This window comes from Archocentrus centrarchus, chromosome 11 (assembly GCF_007364275.1).
Source record: "Archocentrus centrarchus isolate MPI-CPG fArcCen1 chromosome 11, fArcCen1, whole genome shotgun sequence".
NCBI lineage: Eukaryota > Metazoa > Chordata > Actinopteri > Cichliformes > Cichlidae > Archocentrus > Archocentrus centrarchus.
The window spans coordinates 9,637,746-9,658,345 of NC_044356.1; the positions used below are offsets into that span (position 1 = coordinate 9,637,746).

Sequence of the window (20,600 nt, forward strand, 5' to 3'; positions counted from 1 at the left end):
ATCATTTGTTACCATTTATTTAGTTTAAGCTACAGAAAATACAAAAGCTAACACAGTGGGATTCCCAAAGAGTCATGAGCCAAAAATATGGCATATTTTGGCATGGTGCGCAGTGTGTCCTTAAAAAAACTGAGGAACCTGGACGAGTAGAGTACAAAAGAAGAAATGTCTAAAAACTATCTGTGACAGATGAACAGTATCAGAAGGTCATCCAGCAAAGAGCTGACACGGGACCTGAGAGATGTATTTGGCTCTTCAGCTGATCCTTATACTGTTCACTGAAATGGTCTCAGTGGAAGGGCGGCTGAAAGGAAGCCATTCTTAAGGAAACAGGGAGAAAAGGCTGACGGCCGCCAAATTATAAAAGAACTGGACTGGAAATCAGTGGCAGCGGGTCTGATGGGGTGATGAATGCAAATTTGAAATTTTGAAAACATCCTGTGGAGGTCTTGTGCACTTTTGAGGTTACAAAGGCTCAAAAATACTGGAAACAATATACGACCCACCTCAGTGTACTCCAAGGGCCTGTAACCCAGAAACTGTTCATGGCATGAAGGTAAAATTTTGCATAGCTTTATTAAATATGCTAAAGTTATTGTGCCTGGAAAATCAACTATTCTGAGGGGGTAATGTGGGAGGCATTGATACATTTGTGTTTATTTTTTTTAATGAATGACCCAATGTTAGGGTGGCACAGTGGTGCAGTGGTTAGCACTGTCCCCTCACAGCAGGAAGGCCCTGGGTTTGAATCCACTGGCTGGCTGGGGCCTTTCAGTGTGAAGTCTGCATTTTCTCCCCATGCTTGAGTGGGTTCTTTCTGAGTTCTCCGGCTTCCTGCCACCGTCCAAAGACATGCACGTTTGGATAATTACTGTGTTAACTCTGCAATAGACTGGAGACCTGTCCAGGGTGAACCCGGCCTTTCACCCTATGACAGATGGGAGAGGCTCCAGCATCCCTGCAATACTAAATTGGATAAGCAGTTAGGATGGATGGATGGATCCTACACTAAAATACTTTCAACACTTGCCAAGAAATCATACAATTTCACTCAGCTTTCTGTAAGACCTTAATTGAAATGCAAAGTTGAGCCATGCTCAATCAGTAACAGCAGGCTTGTCCTCCAACCCACCAGTCTGTGGGAGAATCCCAGCTGATGAAGGCCGAAACGTGTTGGTCAAGCAATAAAGTTGTCCTTCACACAGCACATGTTGCCGGAGCTTCTTTAGGCGCATGGACGTTCACATGGAGCCTTCTGAAGGCAAGATTTATGTGACTATGACCCAAGCAGAGCCCAGGAGACTTATGGATGCAGGAACTATAATAACCATATCAAGAAGAGCTTAAAAGGAGAAAAAAGTGTGGTTCCAATGATCATTTTATTCCAATCTTATAGGTTAAGAAAAATCTCCACATTTGGCTTCTAATCATTTTAGACTGGATTGATTTGATGCACCAATATGTTGCTGGATAGCCGTATCAGCAGATACAGCCAATATTTCCTGATGTCAGTGGCAGATCGTTATCAGTTATGCTGAGGCCAAATGTTTAAAAATACTGTGACGAAGAGCTGAAAAACTTTAAAACTGCTCTGCATTTGTTTCCCTGACACTAAAGCATCAGAATTTCACACACTAGTTTCTTCAAAGTTAGCATTTCCGTGGCTCTGGGGTTTTCTTTTTGCAGCGGTGATAATAGCTGGATGAGTGATTTACTGAAATAAAATGAAGTTGACTCATGAGCCAAGATTAAATTAAAGATATGCACGGAAGCTCCTGTGAGGAGAAGAACAGATACCCCCGGAGGAGGAGGAGGAGGAGGAGTGGTAAAGGTCGATGAGGGGACGGCGCGTGCACATAATGACCTGTACATGTAACGATCATTAAAGGTGAGCGGGGAGGCCGTGGCAGGTTGTTACAGAGTGACTCACACTGAACTTTGCTGAGTCACTTGTCAGTAAAACTTGGAAAAGATCAGGTGGATGCCTGAAAGTGCTTTTTAAAAAACAGAGAGGGATCATTACAGGGTTGAACATAAACAGCGTGTTGGACGCGTCTTTGAAATCGGAGCTGCTGGAAGAAACCCGACGTCAACTTTCGGCTGATTTGGAAATTGCAGTGTGTACGCGGGTTTGTCACCGAGATGAAAGGACACGTTTAGCTGGCTTTGATTGCTCGTTGCCTTGTTGGATTCCACATCAGCACTTGTCTCCATCTCTTATTTCTCACACTTTGCTTTGCTTTCCCTTTTTTATTCACCAATTTCAAGCCCTGAATGCAGACGGCTTTTGCTTCACCTCAGATTTCATTCTTTCCTCGGCTGAAGTCGAACCTTTGATGTGACATAAAGAACGAAGGAGCTGATCCACTGCCTTTAAATAAATGTAGAAAATTTATTAAAGCTTGGCCAGAATTCGGCACCTTAGTAACAAATCATTTCACAGAAATGACAAACCGAAAAAAAAAAAATACAGGATAGACCAATATGGCCCTCATATTACAATGTATAAAAATGATAAATAAATAAAGAGCAGCACATGTAAGCAACAAAATTACTGAAAACATAAATTATGATGAGTGAATGTTAAGAAATCTGTGAAAACATCTGGAATACAAAAAAAGCTCCCAGCAGCTGACACACAGGAGACACCCTGTTATGTAAATACAGTTTCAGTCAGTGAAAACACGTCTCGAGTAAAGCCATGATACAAGGCACATAATCCCCTTTACTGACAGATGATCTGTTTTCGCAGTGGTGTGCTGGAAAAAAAAAATGATGGCATTTTCAGAATATGAGCAGTAGAACGGCCTCTTCCATATACAGCAGTGATTTTAAAGCCTGTCAGAAGGGTTTGAGTAAATGCCTCCCTGTAATGTCACGTTTATGAAATGTTATTTGGCTTGTGTGTGTGTGTGTGTGTGTGTGTGTGTGTGTGTGTGTGTGTGTGTGTGTGTGTGTGTGTGTGTGTGTGTGTGTGTGTGTGTGTGTGCGTGCGTGTGTGTGTGTGTTAAGTCCAAAGGCACAACTCTGACCATGGCATCTGAAAGGATCAATGAGCGTCCTTGATTTTTGCAGATTGGGGCCAGGTTCTCTTCTCAGCTTATCTCCGTTCACCTGATCTCCTGTTAATGTCCCAAACCTCGTTCGTCTGTCTGAAGAAGTGCAGCCCAGCTGAGCTGTCAGCACTCTCTGCTCTGCTGCAGCCACGAAACCGGCGTGGAGTCGGTTAGCCGGCCTTATGCGGGCTCCCCACTTCCTTCCTGAGGGGTGCTGCTGCACAGAAGTCCCCGCTGGCTTTGGTGAAGGTTTAAAGCCCCTTCCTCCCTCTGTGTGAGAGAGTGCGGAGGAAAGCGGCCTTCTTTAGGAGGCCGCGCTCTCGCCCTCCCAAGCTCTCGCCCTGTGGTGCTGCCTCACCCTCCACTTCTCCAGAAGCAGGCTGGTTTTCAGCGCAGCCCTGAGCACTGGAGGCGGCACCTGTTTATCGCTGCTGTGCTTCACCCTGTAGATAAAGACATAAAGCCATTAGACACGCGAACCGGCGACCTCACAGATTATGCAAAAGGTGGATGTGTAGATCAGAGCAGTCACACACACACACACACACACATTCAAAACAACCTGCTTCCTTCTCAGTGGTTTTTAGCAGATGCATGTTTGGAGGTTTATGTTCCCAGTTATTAATAAGTGAGAAAGTGCAGACATGTGGCGCCGCAATCGTTGAAACATGACAGTACATGAACGCGGCTCCATTACCCACACAGCTCCCACAGTTAAGCGAGGGAAAGTGGCGGAGCTCACTTAAGGTGAATTCCACACGATCTTAGAAGTTTTACGGAATTCATAACGCATCATAATTTACAAGGAATTCCTCGCTTGAGGGTTAATCTCAAAATTTCTGCCTCTCAAACACGTGCTGGCTGTTTTTGTCCCGCAGGCTCACGGGGTTTCATGCACGTACGAAATATTTCAGCCTACAAAGGAGCTCGGTGTTCCTGGGAGGTTGTAAACAGGGGCGAGTGCAGAGGGTGGGCACGGGGTGGTGCAGCGGCCCCCCGCCCCCCCTCAGGTGTCCCACCACCATCACCACTGATAGTGGACTAGAATAATTTTATAGAGCTCAACATCATTAGATGAGAGCATGAACAGGACCAGAGGGGAAATGTAACTAAATACATTTACATTGCAATTTATTTTACAGCTTTAATTACTTTTGCTGGTCTTCAAATGCTAAACTACTAATAAGCTATGTTGCTATTACAGATTAAACTACCCGGCAGCATTTAAAGAAAATAAATCCTCTCCAGCTGCAACATTAAAGTGATATTCACATTAAGGGATCAATATTCATTATCCAGCAATATCATGTATGTATATGATTCTGTACTTTGGCTACATTTTGATTCAAAAACTTTTATAATATTAAGCAGAATTGTGACTTCTTAAGGAAAGAGCCCAAATACCTGTTTCACTGTGCCACCTGTATTAGGGCACAGGGCCACACAGGTATGCACACTTTATTTTTCATACCCTTCCTGTCCCACCCTATTTTTTTTTTTTTGTTTGTTTGTTTGTTTGTTTGTTTTATTATCCTATTAACGCCCCTGGTGATAATTGCCACTTTATTTTGCAAATAGTGAGGTGTTTATCGTTCTTTAGTAAGAGCGTGTTGGTTTACCTCTTAATCTTGCCTCCATCTGCTGCCAGCTTCTGTTTGCGCTGCACCTCCGCGCCGCCCCCGGGGGAGCGGATCACCGTATCGGCCGGTGTCTCATACCTGAGAGCGGGAACAGAAACGAGAGATGAGCGCAGGATCACGTTTCAGTTATGTATATTCTACACAAAACCTGTCGCCACACGTGATGGAGAGAATGCATAATGACAAACTGGGAGCGTCTTTCGGTGTCACTGTCAGTAAATAGGATTTGGCTGTGTGAAGCACACCTGGGGCGGTTTTCTGGCCGGCAGAAGTTCAGGCAGGATTTGTCGTTTTCCCGGACGCACTGGCAGCGAGGTCCGCTCGTGGGTGCCGTGGAGTCCGTGAGTGCGCGCCGCGTCCTGGGAGCGTCGCCCAGTCCGTAGGAGACCACGCGCCTGGATGCAGCAGAGACACAGTTTTAATCATAAAGTTGGAATAATGGATCAAAATCTTAAATGTTATGCTTTAATACACCCAGTAGGCTCTTAAATGCGTTTACATTCCTTTGTTTCGCTCTCACGTGCAAAAGTAATATTAACCGGAGACTGATAATGAAGGTAAAAATGCGTAATTTACACCTAAACACCTCCAAAAGTTCGTCAATAAGTAATGTGGGCTGTTTTATCTGTTTTAATATCTTTACACTGGCTGCTGGAGAATACTAATAACATCTGGAGATACTTACTCAGGTGTGTTGACCCATATGATGTCCAGGTGGCAGAAATAGACGCACTCCTTGTCCAGGAACGTCGCGCAGGAGCAGCGTTTGGTCCGCACATGGCGCCCCTGGGTGACGGTGGAGGCAGTGGATACGTCTCCAGCTGGGGCCGATAGGACTGTAATTAAAGCGTCTTTATCAAAACACAATCTACAAGCTATTAAACTAAAGAGAAGTCAAAGCTAATCTGCATAATTGCAGGCAGAGGATTAGTTTTTTTCCCCCTCATCACAGTAAGTAGTTCACTCAGTATTTATGTAATTTATTGTTTGCGCTAAAATTAGTTTAGAAGCGGTTGGAAAAATCTCGCAAAAGTTACCTGTGCAGGAAATCCAGGAACATGTCACCGAAAACAGGGAAATCCAAAGGTAAATATCCATAGTCTGCGGGCTCTTCTAAAACAAAATAGTGCTCAAGAAAATTAATAATCCCTCAGAGATTAGAAAACAAGCGCGTATCCCTCAGAGCGTCTGAGCGAGCGTCCTCAGAGATTGACGCAGGAGCGCAGTCTGCAGTCTGTTGTCAGTGTGGCCCCACATGTGCAACCCTTTGACTTTATACAAGAGCTTCCCACCTCCCCTCCTCCCCCTGCAGCGCCGTGCAGTTCTGTCCTTTGGCTCGTACCCAGACAATGATGTTTATTAGCTGCTGGACCCTGATGAGGGGCCGCGCAGACCAAGTTGAGGAGTATGAGATGCCTTGGCTCCGAGTTAGGGGATGGGGGAGACACCGAGCGATTAAATGGGACCTGCGCCTTATTCATTCAGTGCACTGATTAGACAGCAGGTGGCAGTCTAGTGACAGCAGTTCTCTTTCGCCACTGTTCATTATAGCACTGCTACAGGGGAATGAAGACTATTTAACTTCTGTGTGTGTGTGTGTGTGTGTGCGCGCTTTCTGAAAACTACTTTTTCCTGCATACAAAAATATTTTGACACCCCCACAAAGATGTTTTACTCTTTCCTGAGGATTGTAATAAAAACATATCAACAGAGGTTTAATTTACTCAATAATAAAACATATTTTTGTTTATCAAAATACCAGAAAAGAAAAAGAAAAGCACAAAGTTCCATTACACAGGGCAGTGGTTCTCAAATGCTGTGCCTTGGAATACAATACTATTCCATCTGCACAAAAAGTGATGAATGAAATTAAAATTTGCCTTATTCCCTGAATTCAATGAGGGTATAATTTAAGATTGTTTAATCCTTATCTTATTTGTAGGTATCAGCTAATTGATGGCAAGAAGGAAAAGAACAACATTTGTGAGGGGAAGAGGTTGATTGATTTTCTTGTGTGAAGCAGACATCTAGTGCAGTCCAGTGCAGATCAGCCAGGAAAATGAAAAGTGATCAGAAACTATGATGAAAGCTACCTGTAAATGACTTCAACCCTGCTAAAGAGGTTCGTCCCTAATTAAGGTGATGAAGGGAAGCTATATGGTAGCTTTATGCAAAACAGCTGGCAAAAAATGCTATCCAGTAAAAATTAGACCTGTAGATGAACAAGTATAATGTTAAATCCTAATGACAGACTGCAGCGTGACCACAGTTGAGCCCAATTATGCCTTCAAAAAAAAAAAAAAAATTAAATTTTATTTAGGCAAGATTGCAATGAAGATCTGGCCAAGTCAGCAGCATAAAATGATACAGACACACAAAAGCATCAGAGAGCAGCTAGCGGTGCGTCCCGTGTGGGCGCAGATGCCTTCAAGCAGGGATTGCTGTTTCAATTCCCAGCTGACCAACCCGCACTGCATCTCATACCCTTCCTGTCTCTTATTATACTATACTGCACTATTCCTGCCTTGGTATACCCACCTAATAAATGTAGAAATGCCAAATAAATCATTAAATTATAATCTACACACTGGACTGAAACCTCAAATCAATGCACCAATAAATTATACTTTATTTTTAATGGTGTTAAAAACAAAGTAAATATACCTATTAAAAATGGTTTTATTATCTTACCCACTGTGGCACGCTTTAAACATGAGACTGATCTTGTGAGTATGAGGCTTGCTAGTGGAAAAACTTTCTCACATATTGTTTCATGAGGAGAAAATGAACCCAGTGCAAGTATAAATGGAGTGTGCGCCCGATTAGACCTCAGCAGCACGATGCAATTTGCTTTTCATTTCTTACTTCAATACACACGTCGATATCTGAGTCTATGAAACGGTGCAAAGTATTGTCCGCTGTGAATCCACTTAACCACAGCTTCCAATGAGACACTCAGGCCTCGTCTAGAGCGGCGAGCTCGCGCTCAAATTGCAGCTTGTGATTTGTGTAGCTGCAGACAAAGACGCTGCCTCACTGCCTGTTTGGAGAGGATTTTGTTCTGTTCATGAGTTGGAAGAAGAAATTATTTTAATGCAAGTACTTTTATGTTCCTAATACAGTACAAACAATACATCTAACATTACATAACCAATGCAAACATCTTTATCTGATGTCCCTTTGATTAAGACTTTTGCTGTAGATTAAACATATCAGCTGATAAGAGGGGGGCCATGGAGAGGGATTCTGGTTGAATTCCATATATGAAATTAATATTTGCAGCATGTGAGGTACTTTGTGATTGTATGTTGTACTACATTATTCCCTTGCAATGACTATAAGCTCCTGCTGGATGAATGGAGTGATAATGATTACTGAAAGTAAGAGCAGGCTCCTTAATTTAATGGTTTCCCTCCAACACCAGCAGCTGTAATAAACTGTGGAAACCAAGGGGTACTTCCCTTTCAGACACTGCTGTAGGCAGCAGTGGAAAATTGGTCGTGTGTGTGTGTGTGTGTGTGTGTGTGTGTGTGTGTGTGTGTGTGTGTGTGTGTGTGTGTGTGTGTGTGCGCGCGCGCGCACACTCAAAGTGGAAAAGTCTTAGGTAAAGTATCGGGCTCTGAGGCTCCTAATCAGGAGCTGGCATTGAGAGTTTCCACTGCCTGGGAAAAGAAACAAAGCAGAAGAGCTGCATCAGAAGCAGATTTGTAAGGTTTGGGTTAAAAATTTGGTGCTCATGTTTAAATCATGCATGATGTGCTGAAATGCTGTGTAAGCCTTTAGAAACTGGCCTGTTTGGTTCTGACTGTTCTCTGTTTGGGCTCTTCACTTCATCAGCTTAGCACATCTTGACCTCTAGGGGTCTCTGTTTGCTTTGCTATAGCTTCATCCACAGGTTTCAGCCAGTCCTGAGGGAGGAGGGGGTAGTAAGATTTACTGTAGGTCTTTACTGTAGATGGATGAGTCACCTCTCTGAATGGGGCAGAACAAGGAGGTTATCGCTGAAAGCCTCTTAAGATGAGAGGGAAATTTCCCTCATTCAGGCCAGATTGCTACGTTTGGCCTTCTGAGAGCTCTTCTCACCTTCACTTTCTTGTACGTGTAAAATAAGTGTAGTTTCATCTTTAAATTGAATGTCGCTCATTGATCTGTTTATCATTAAAGTGTCGAACATCACCGGTTCTACAAAGCAGCACATTTAAAAACAAGGACTGAACTACAGTTGGAGAGTGTTGCAGTATTTTTTCATCATTTTGCACAGAGCAGTGAGCTGTTTCTCATTCTCCTCAGGTCCACAAAAAGGTTAGAATCAGAGCATGAGTGCTGAAGCAAACCCGTGCAACATAATCTTTGAGAGAGGCACTAAAGTCCAAACACTGAGAACAAACATAATCAGCAATATTTTTGGCTCAAACTATTAATATAGGAAGAGTGCATACTAAAGTCAGAGTTAATCATTACATGGCAGCTTGATGCAATTCCTCATAATATGCATATTAAATGTGTTCATTTTGGTAACTTTTTTGTAACAGCTGTAACAAATTATTTGCTCATCAATTAATTCTTCAAATCTTTTCCTTTTCTGTTTGGCCTGTAAAGATTTCTGAGTTTTAACATAAAGTAACATAAAATATTTGAAAAGTTAAAACCATGTTGGCTGATCGTTGCAGGTTTTAAAATGTGAGCCTTAAACCTGCAGGGCTTCACAAATTTATTAGACCACCACCTAATTTATGGCAGCTGTGGCATAAAGCTTACATTAACAGCATTGGTAATTACCAGAATCATTTTTTATGTTTCTGTAATGGTCAGTCCATCAGTAAAATTACAGTTATTTACTTTCCTGAACAGAAAAGATTGTTTTAATGATTGAATGTTATGCTTGATTAATTTCTGAAGTCCAGTGTGTCAGTTCAGCACTGCAGTTACAGTAAATGCAGTCGATTTGTGTAGTGTTAGAATGAAATACTGCGATTAGTAACGAGCGCCTGTCACCTGTAATCCGCTCACAAGCCTACCATAAAAATGTCTACTGACAATCTTGCTCTGGTTGTGACCAATGTTTCATGTTAGTGATCACACGTTAACCCATAAGATGACAAACATGCGGCGCTTCCTGCCCTGTCGACCCCTCGTGATTAAGGGCGGAGCTAAAAGTAGCTCATATTATTAGGGGGAGGAGCAAACCGAAGTCTGTGTTTGATGACAGGAGTCACAGCCTGTAAACCGATGTTGGAAGTCAGTGAGGTTTGCAGGTGTTCAGAGGGCAGAAACTCCTCCCTCTTTGTTTAATCAGGAAAGTACAAGACAGTTTAAAGGTTTATAAACAATTTTTTTTTTTTTACTGATACAGTTAAGAATATTGATACAGCAATGTAGAGCTACCATAATGCACATACCTATGGACTGATGGATTATAATAAATAGTTGAACACAACATCTGTACACAGAAACATTGCCCGATAATCCATAGAAATGTACATATACAAGTACAACATTTATATTTCCATAAATTTACGAATGAAGAATCCTCCAAAATAAAATCGTTATAACCCATCGTTATGGTTCTTTTTATTTTATTTATTTTTTGAAATAAACACGAGCAACGACTGAATTCTTAAGGAATTATGTACAGATTCCTAAACAAGAAACTCCATAAAGGCACAATTGTCTATACAACATGTACAAAAAAGAAACTGTCTGGAGCTGACAATAAAAGTAAAAATAACATGATTGGTCATCATCATCGTCATCATATGATTGCACGTACAATATGAATGTCAGCATCTGTGCTTTGAAAGGTGATTTGCTGAGAAACAAACCCCTGAAAAGTGTTTTCAGTATTAGAAAGTGACAAGAGTTTCAGGTGGCAATAACCAGTCGGTCTTCATCGTCACTGGAGGCCTCGTTATAGTCATCAATCACTTTCTGCGAGCTGGTCGCTGGCGGTGGTCGTAGAGGTGCGGGATTACCGGCTCTGTCGACTGTAGGCTCTTTGGGACTGTTCGCTCGACTGTCGGGAGCTGGTGACGGATTCTGCTGTGGAGATTTTTCTCGTTCTTCCCTTGCCGCAGTCTGTGCGAGCTCTGCTCCACTGTTACCTCTGGGGCTAGGCCTGCAGCCTGAGGTCAGTTCTGGAGAGCTGCTGACCGTCAAAGGCGCCGTGGGTGAACCGAGCCTGTGTTCATTTTGAGATGGCTGTGTTCCCGGAGCGTCGGGGCTTCCCTGCCTCTCAGAAGATCCAGGGAGGGGACTGAGGGTGGACAGAGGGCTGAGCGAAGGAATGATGGCAGGCAGAGCGATATTTACTATTTGCAGGCCTGGGACGTGTGTCTGCGGGCCAGTGCTGCTTTGGGACGTTGGGTTGGCGGCTAAAACTTGCACTCCGAGGGCAGCATTGAGGGTGAGGCCTTGCTGGGGCAGCAGCTGTGTGGACGCCAGGCCTGCGTTGGTCAGGCCCATGAGGTTAAGCGTTTCCAGACCCACTGGCTGGATTGTCTGAGCCTGCAAGCCAGCAACCTGCCCTAGAGGGAAGCAGGGAACAACACTGCTGATTGGTTCCTGGACCACAAGTGGCTGAGTTGGCAAGCTCTCCGGCTGGGGTGGAGTGTTGGGAGCTGCCAAGGGGCTCGTGTTTCGGTGAATGACGCTCAAAGCTGGGATAGTGAGCTGGACGGGGCCAGCCTGGATTGGTACAAAGGTAGAATAAGCTGCCAGGCCAGCAGGAACCAGCTGGATCCCCCCAACTGGGACCATACTGTAAGAGGAGCGAGACGGCTGCTGGGAGTGCAGGGGCAGGTGACTGAATAGGTGGGTCTGGGTCTCTGCTCCTGGTGTTTGAGATACACCCTGTGGGGGGAAGTGTGAAGGAACCTGAGACACAAAGGAGGAAGTCTGTGTGCCCCGGTCCACTGGTATACTCGATTCACTGGCTGTCGCAGCAGGAGATGTAGAGGTGTCCTGTGAAAGGAAAGAAATAATCTTACTTCTTAATGTTGCAAAATCCTACACAATATATTTGGATCAGTCCTATAGGATTCACCTTTGGTTTGGTATGGAAATGAAAGACAGTAAGCAGACAGGGAGGGGGTGCAGGGGGACACAATGAGAAAAGGTGGGTCTCACCTGGCCTAGCTTGGAGCCCTTGCCTTGCACTGGGGGACTAGGGGGCACATCAAAGTCAGGGTAGTCGATGGACATCTGCCTGCATGGTGACACCGGGCTCATCATGTGCACCGACTCCGTGTCTGAGGTGTACGACTCTGATGTGGTGGCAACAGGTGGAGGCGAGTTAGGGAAAGGCATTGGACTGCAGCAGGAGCCTGAGTGCGTGCTCAGGGACAAGGGGCTCATCATGGGGATGGATTCGGAGTATTTTGCGTGGGATTCGGGAGCTGTAGGCTGGGACAGAGGGAGAGAGATAGAGCTGATCGACATCTGGGCTAGGAGTGCGCTAGGAGGGATGTCGGCCTCTTTAGAAGAGATATGCTGTGGACTGGCAGACACAGAAGGGTTGGTAGAGAGTCCCGACTCTGCCTGGCTGTCTTCCTCTTCCTCCTCATTGTCATCATTCTCCTCATCATCGGGGCCATCTGAGTCATCTCCATCTGAATCTTGACGGTCAGCACTGCTCACCTGACTGCGATCTCCTGCAGAGAAAATACATTGGAAGAAAATTTAGTCTGAATTCTGCAGCAAATCACAGCTGTGGAAAAAAGGCTCTCTCATTCATTAAATATCTTCCATTATCATCTACACGTATTTCTTAAAGTGAGAAAATCCAACACTAGGCATGCTATTCAGGGATATATTTTGTGCTGCTGCAGCTGCAGTGTTTCACACCCTACACCACCATACGCCCCTGAGCTCCATCACAGGCAGAGGAGGAAAAACAAATAAGCTGTTAGAGACTTGGACTACAGAATGTTTTCAGGCAGCTTCTCTCTCCCTCTCTCTCCTTTTTTTTTTCTAAAAGTAGATGCAGCAATTTCCTCTTTCTAAACGCTGTGCATGTCGCCCACATGCGCTTTGAGTTAAGAGGAAGAAGCTGCATTTAGAATTTCTAATTAGACTGTGGCAAAGCCATTGATCGACATAGCAACAGAGCAAAAGCAGGGACACTCCGTGTTTTATATTTCATCTCATTAAACTATTAAAAGAATGGCAACCCTGTTGTTTGAAACCAAAGCTGACTGCATAAATAAATCTGAATTAAGTCACTATTATATATGTAACGATATACTGTAACACAAAACTCATATTTTGCAGACAAACTGTTCATCTCATTTAAGTTACGGCTTTTGTGCAAATAATGATCCTTCTTTATTTCCCTCAGGGCAAAGCCCGAGCAGTGAAGCACCGTACCAGAGTCCTCGGCATCCTGATCATCAATTAGACCCTCAGGCACCCCCATCTCCATGCACTTCTTACTGTGGGCCTTGGATTTCATGTGCTTGGTCAGATTGCCTGCAACGATGACAACGACAAAAGAAAAAAAAGAGGCAATGAGGTCTTACGGGTGGGTAGAGCTTGAACAATAGCACAGAAGGAGTTTATGTAAGAGTATGCGGTCTTTGGGAAAGCACTACGTAAAGGGTGAGTAACTGATAAAGACATTTTTAAATGAACGTGGGTTGCTGACACCAAGTACTGTTCTGCAGTGTCGCGTGGGTAGGCAAGTTCGATAAAGAATGATGAATCATACTGTCTTGGTTTAAGAGATGGTGGAACATTTTTAATTTCACAGCTTGTAAAAGGAAGAGGTGGACTCTTCCAGTTCAGATATGCTGCAGATAGAGAGTACTAAATTCCACGATCAGGTATCAAAATTTTATAAAAATTCATAGAAGTATATTCATTGTTGTTTATGTGAGGTAAACAGCAACAGAAAAACCATAAATTCATCTGCTTATTCGATGTACTGCATTCAAAGTGAGAAAAGGACTTCACGAATTGTGCGGTAGGATTCATGAGGGCATGGCTTTTGACACTGACCTTTCGTCTTAAAGGAGAAGTTGCAGTGGACACAGTGGTACGGCCGAACATCAGAGTGAGTGCGGATGTGTTTGCGCAGCATGCTCGGTTTCTTGCAGCGAATTCCACATTCCTCACAGATGTATTTGCCTCGTCCGCGGCCGCGCACATAAACATACTCCTCATTAGATTTGTATCTGTGGGTTTGAAATGTAATCGTGAGGCACGAATGTAACAGAAAGCAAACATATAAAACCATCCAAATAATGGTTCTAGTATTTGTAATATAAGCAAATCGTTCCGTTTCGTACCCGCCATCAAATATTTTGATTCGTCTCGGTTCCGTCGAAGTGGCCAACTCCTTGTCTGAGTCGTTGCTGGCCTGAGTCTCTGGTTGCACTTTACTCTTGGTTTCGACTGATGCAGACTTTTGGGTTACTGGCATCTGCAGGAAAAAGAATATATTTTTGGATGAGTTTCAAGAAAACAGGTCTCCAACAAAACATTAGGATGTTTCAGACTTTGCAGAAAGTTAGGTCTTACCCTGGGCATGACATCCTTCAGCTTGCCTGAATAAGACAAGATGTCTGATTTCCCACTCGTTTTTATGGCTGATGTGTAGTGTATTTTCTTGGAGCTTTGCTTGGAGTCAAACAAAGACATGACCACCTTGGTGGGCAACCCCAGTGGGTTAGGGTTGTTGGGATTGACTGTCCAGGTAGCGTATGCTGAAGTCTTCAGGTCAGTCTGTTGAACATGTAGGGGTTTCCTCTTCATCAAGAAACACCATGTGAAAGTAGTGGTGGTCTTCAGGCTAGGGAAAGAGAGGCGGTGGCTGTCTTTTGTGTTAACCACAGACACAGATGTGGTCAGTTTCACCTGACCACCATGGAAGCTGGAGGGCCTAATTGGAGATTTGGCAGGAGTCCACCTCTGTTCCTCAGCTTTTTCTTGAGGCTTCAGATTGTTGTTGGCAGGTACGGAGGTGCTCTGGCTACCAGGTGACATATTCAGGACAGAGCTTGCCTCTTCATGAATTACAGTTATTGTGTCTTTTTCCATCCCGGCACCATCAGGTGACATAGGTTTAACGTCATCAGTAGCCTCCAAGTCCTTCTCCCCACATGATTTAACCTGGGGCAGAGGTGGGGCCTCAGTCTCAATGGGACTGTCCACCGGTTCGGTTGTGCACACCTGCCTGACAAGCATCAGCTTCCGTTGTCGGGTCACCTCTGACATCTTGGAATTGAGATAATTGACCGATCGGCCATCAGTTAGGCAGGCCACACCATGCTCATCCTTAGCCCGTTTTTGGTGTTTTTCCATGTAGATGTCCAAGCTGTTGGCAGGTGACAACATTCGTTTGCTTGATGCAGTGGGTTCCTGCTGCGGGCATAGTGTTACCGATGCCAGTTTCGGCGTGCAATGTAAAGACCCAAGAGGAGGAGTTTGTTCTACAGTATGGTTATGAGGCCCTCCAGTCTGAGCTTGACTCCTGTCCTTCTTTGCAGTTGTTGCAGCACGAGCATCACTTTCTACACTGGGAGTGGACGACAGGCTATTTTTATTGTGCACAGAGGGAGCAGGGTGCATCTGCTCGTGAGTGATCAGGATCTGTGGCAGCGGTATAGAACTTCCTTGGGTTTGATCAAACGACTCCCTTTGCTGTTCACCCGTCAAAACAATGGTCTGTGTTTTAATGTCTGCAGCCTGTTGACTGGGTTGAGCCACATACACATTTTGGATTACATCAGATGATTTTGAAATGCTCAAAATCGGATTGGCAATAGGTATTGTTAAAACTGGCAAGGCTATCGGCGTTCCCTGTGTACTAGAAAATGAAAATGTTTGGCCTGTTCTCTGAGCAGGACACTGTAGTTGGTATTTGGGCACAAAACATTTCTTTTCTTCGGAGTCAGCTCGTTTGTTTTGGATGTTCTCTCGACAAACTGAGATCTGGTTAAGTGGCTGCTGTATCTTTTGGCAAATTTGAACTCTTGATGTTTGGTGCCAAGGGTGTGGAAGGCCGTGGACTTGAGGCTGCTGAGTTGGGCTACCCAAATTAATGCTCTGCACCATTTGCTCATTCTTTTGCAGTGGTGGTTCTTCTGTGTGCAGGACAAAGGGCTGAGGCACAGTACGCCTACTAGTAATGTGAATCTGCTGGGATCTGCTCTGAGTAAAAGAGCTAACATTTCCAATCAGAGGTTTATCTAAAGGTGTGACAGCTTTACGAACAGGCTGCTGACTTTCAGGGCCGATCTTTAAAGACATCTGCCGAACCAGTGGCCCCCGTCTCCTTTCAATAAGTGGCACCTGGGCAACTTGGGAGAGTTGTCCACTTTTTGGCTGTGCAGCAGGTGACAGAGATCTACTTGGAGATACATTTCCACAGTCAAAGGACTTGCTGCGGTAGTCACATGAAATCTCCACAGAGGGTTGAGTACAAGTGATCTGTTCGGATGCGGCGCGCCTCATCATTCCAGGAACACCAAGGGTGTTGAAGGCTGTTGGCAAACACTGAGTCTCTGGAACTTTACCAACACAGTCTCCTCGAGAAGGACTCTCTGATCTAGATGGCTCATCCCTGTCAAAAGAGGCTGAGATGCTGGAGCCACGAGAGAGACTGCTGTCCCTGCTGAGGCTTCGTGAGAGGCTGGACTCAAAACTGGATTCACCCGATGAATGATCCATTTGAGCCAGACGAATTCTTTTCTTCTTAGGAGGAAGTTTCTCTGCTGGTAGCTTTGACAAACTCTCACTTCTCTGAGGCCAGCTAAACTGATCGGCAGGTTTATCTGCTGGCTCAGCAGTCTGTGTTTCATGTTCTCTGTCTGGTTCCACCGTGACCAGAATCTCAGGAACCTGAATGTTATTTTGACGAACAAGGCGAGACTGATGGACAGGAGTGGAGTGTTCACCGAGTGGTGCCGCTGTCCCATCGGTGCACTGCTCTTTCCGTTGTTTTCCATAGTCCATGCTCTTAGGTTTTGATAGTGCTTCGTGGTAACTGTCAGTTGAGACGCCAGATGTTACATCTGATTTGGGTTTGTTCAGGGGATCCTTCTCCATGCTGTCAACAGGAGAGATCCTGTCAATAGACTCGGTCTCAAAGGAATTGGGTCTGCTGAGAGAGTTGGTGTGTCTGATGACTGAAGTACCGCTGCCTTGCCTTTGCATGTTTCCTTTAGTAGGGGTGCTGACCTGGGTCTCTCGTATTGGAGACAGTCTGGAATCTGAAGAATTAATGCCTCTTGCTACAAGCTGTATCTGAGGTAGCTTTGGCTGGTTGTTTTTGGGTTGTATATCCACTATTAGAGCATGCTGATGAAAAGTCCTGTTTGCTAGAACTGCTGGCATCTCAAAACTAACCGAGCAAGGTGGAATAGTATCAGTTGGGGACTGATCATCCTCATCACCAACACTCTTCATTTTCCTCCTCTTCCTAAATGATGTCTGTTGTTCAAGTACTCCTGGTCCACTTGTAGTTGCTGCTGCTATGGGCTGCTGTATGTTTACATGAAAAACATCTTGGTCACTTTCTTTGGCAGCCATTGGTTTGTTTTTTGGGCCATGAAGTTCAGAGCAATAGAATTTCTTGTGAGTTTCAAAGTTCTCCAACTTTCTGTACCGGTTACGACACGTTTCACACTCGTACATCGTGCCTTTAGTCTGCTGAGGCTTTCTGTTTCTCTCCTGACTGTGTTCAAAAGATCTGCTTCTTTGCATGTGCTCTGCAGAATTGCTTTGTCCATGGTAGCCCTCATCCATGGAGCGAACAGAGGGGAGGCCATGTCCCTCACTGTGGGAAAAGTCCTCTACTGCTATTTGTCTGACTAAGGTGCGAGAATGCATTGCAGGATTAGGGGTTGACGGAGCTGAAGAAAACACATCATCATTCAGCGTACTAATTTTGTCATCACACGACTGACTACTTCTCAAAGGATGAGGGACAGGAGCAACATTAAGGGGAAGAGCAGAGTGTCCTGGTGTAGTAGGCATAGAGTTGCTCCTTGTTATTGGCAAACAATCCATCGGTGGGTATTGAGAGGGTACGGAGAGAAGAAATACTGGCTTTGATTTATCTGTGGGAGTGAATGGGGACTTGGGGATGTCTGAGCTGGAACTTGACCTTCTTCCCATTGGTTTAAGATCAAACTGAAAAGAGTCTTTAAATATGTATGACTTAGGGGAGTCTATGCTACCTCTCCTTGAGAGAGAGGTCCTCCTTGGCTTTACGCTGTCCAGCTGCTTGTTGTCAACTACTAGCTCGTTATCAGATATCAGCTTTGTAATTCGTTCTTCTAAAGAGCGTGCACTGGCTTCTAATCGTGGACGCATCTGCCCATCTGCGACCCTCGGCCTCTGCTCAGGTGCTACATGCATGACTGTGGCGACCACAGGAGGGACATTAGGAAGAGTGTTCTTGGCAATGTCAACATCTACTGGTGGAGTTACCTTTACAAAAGGACTGGGTGGACTCATGGCCTGATCAGCACTTTCTGAACGTGAGAAGTAACCTGAATCAGTGCTTCCCAAACTACGGGGACTAAGTAGACACTTGGGCTGCTGCTGCTGAGAAAAGTCTGTTGCTTGTTGCCGCTGAAGCTGAGCATGTCCGCCGAACAGTGGAGACTTGCAGCGCTGGTCCTCATCTTCACTGACAGTGTCTAGTAAGGGATTTACACCATCCACCTCTTTCAGAGATGACAGGACTGTGACGTTCGATCTCAGACTGGCAGTCTGGAAGTCCCGTTGCCGTTGCGCAGCCGCTTGCTCAGGTGCTGCACCTGCAACTCTCGGACTATCCGCCCTCAGAGGGGAGACGTTAACTGGGTACACGACAACCTTTGGAAGTGCAGCTGTCACTTTAGGCTCATGAGCTCTCTGTGCTGGGGATGATTTGACTGAGTCAGAAACACCTGACGAGTCTACTTCCCCATGGTTTGCTTGTGTCGCACCTGCACTCTGTGAACTGTTTTCAGACAAAGCTGCCGCGCTGCTTTGCGACGAGTCGGGGTCTAAGTCGGCAGTGCTACCTTCCTCGTCACTGTCTCCGCTCTCCTCCGCCTCTGAATGCGTTCCAGTGGCTTTGTCAGATTCTTGCGATAGCGAGCCGCCTCCAGATTCAGAGCGTGCGATGAGACCCAGTTTTATGGCATGAGCGTGTGATTTCTTGTGCTTGTACAAGTTGCTCTTGGTTTTGAATGAGAAGCCACAAGTAACACAGGGATATGGCCTTTCTCCTGTGTGAGACCTGATGTGTTTGAGCAGCACACTCGGTTTAGCACATGCCCGGTTGCAGTACTCACAAACGTACTTTCCTGGTTTTTTAGGCTTTTGGTCCTTGGAAACCTGTTCAGCACCAAAAGTCATTACAGTGGTCATCTGAACTTGGTTGCTGCCTGGTGTAACTGGGACCTGAATGGTGCTGGGAACACTGGCTGAAAGCGACTGGCATGTGTGCACAACTGGTGGTTGGCTTTGTGGCAAAGCACTGGAGCCAGAGGGAACAGGTGCATGAGTTATAGTAGATGGTCCTGCATTAAAGTTTATGTGCAAGCTAGGCTTTTCTGGATTGGAAGGAACAGGCATAAAATGCGGTGTAGCAAGCGGGGAGGTAACCTGTGGGGCTGTATGCACATTTCCCTGTAGTGGTGCTGCAATGCCAATGACGTTGCCCTGTTTGTCAATGTAATAGGTCTGCATATGGGAAGGCTGGGTCTGGAGACCCACATTGACAGCGGGCATTGCTGTGACTTCACCACTGGGTTGAGCAGGAAGGTTGGCAACATGTTTACCAATGGCTGCGACCTGCATGGAGAGCTTCCTCTCAGCCAGTGTACTGAAGTCAGGCTCCATGGCCTTAAGTAGGACATCAAGTGGAGCACTGTTGGTGTAAGGATCTCCCTCAAAGTTGCAGTCTTGGCTTTTGCTTTCTTTAGGCTTTAGAGTCCCTTTAGCAGTAATCAGAGTGTCCTCCTCACCAACTGTGGGCTCAAGTGATGGAGGCCTAGAGGATAACGTTTCCTGCTTCAGCCTTTCAGCCTCAGCAGAAAATGGCCCCTTGTCAGGGGATGCTGCAACTGGTTGAGCATATCGTTGGTCACTTTTTCCACTGGGTGATGTTGAAAGATTGTGGGAAGGACTGTTGGAGGAGGAGGAGCAAGAAGGCGTAGTTTCCTTGGACGATAATCCGTGGAGAGCAGCTTCAGGTGTTTTCGACTGCAGGGGTTTCTTCACCGGAGATTTTGGAATTTTCTTCAGCTGATTCTCCGCAACAACCTTCTTCCTCTTAAGGCCTTTTATGTTGTCCGTATTTCTTCGACTGCTGTCAGAGAGCCCTGTGGAGACAGAGACGGCAATAATTAACGTGGTACAGTAACACCATCTTCCTCATCTTCTCTCCCAATGCCACCATAAGGAGTGAGCACAAGAAGACCCCCCCCCCTGTAAAAAAAAAAAAAAAAATCAGCTTACACTGCTGACAGCTTATAAAATGAGTTTAAATTTAAGCTCTTTTAGACATGCAGCATTTATATTTCATTTGGAGGTCATGTCTTTTTAATAATAAATAGATCTTGTTGTTAGATTTAACTAGAAAAGTACACGCAGACAACAAAAGAAAAAGATCAGCAGCTCACATACTTACTGTACCGTGAAGAATGTGATGTTGGAAACACACTTCGATCCCAGCAGCACGTGAGCCGCGGGTCTTTTATTTTTACATTTAAACAGTTAATTGGAATTTCATGTACATGTGCATTAATAAATCAACAAAATAAGAAAACCACAGGAAAAAAAAAGTGCAGTTTTCTGAACTAACAGCTCTTGATTGTGTTTTATATACAGTTTCAACTAATCAACAATCAACTCTAATCACAATTCTTAGAATTTAGAAGCCACATTTGCTTTAAGGCCTTTTTTTTAA

At 45.0% G+C, this 20,600-nt stretch overlaps 2 protein-coding genes across 4 annotated transcripts in view; both read right to left on the reverse strand.

The window, feature by feature from the left end:
- Positions 1-2,457: 2,457 nt before the first annotated feature.
- edn1 (endothelin 1) lies at positions 2,458-5,927 on the reverse strand. The gene is made up of 5 exons (XM_030740557.1): positions 5,734-5,927; positions 5,382-5,532; positions 4,942-5,091; positions 4,676-4,774; positions 2,458-3,499 (listed from the first exon to the last, which is right to left on the reverse strand). Exons 1-5 carry the CDS (start codon positions 5,792-5,794, stop codon positions 3,361-3,363), a joined length of 600 nt encoding a protein of 199 aa, XP_030596417.1. The 5' UTR covers positions 5,795-5,927; the 3' UTR covers positions 2,458-3,360.
- A 4,017-nt stretch (positions 5,928-9,944) lies between these two features.
- hivep1 (HIVEP zinc finger 1) overlaps positions 9,945-20,600 on the reverse strand; it is a 63,673-nt gene continuing 53,017 nt past the window's right edge. For all 3 annotated transcript variants that reach the window (XM_030740555.1, XM_030740554.1, XM_030740556.1), the window contains 6 exons: positions 14,213-20,013; positions 13,981-14,114; positions 13,691-13,866; positions 13,061-13,162; positions 11,822-12,345; positions 9,945-11,656 (listed from right to left, as the gene is read on the reverse strand). In XM_030740555.1, coding sequence (XP_030596415.1) covers positions 10,559-11,656; positions 11,822-12,345; positions 13,061-13,162; positions 13,691-13,866; positions 13,981-14,114; positions 14,213-20,013 — 7,835 coding nt within the window. In that variant the 3' untranslated portion in view covers positions 9,945-10,558. The remainder of the gene's footprint in view (positions 11,657-11,821; positions 12,346-13,060; positions 13,163-13,690; positions 13,867-13,980; positions 14,115-14,212; positions 20,014-20,600) is intronic.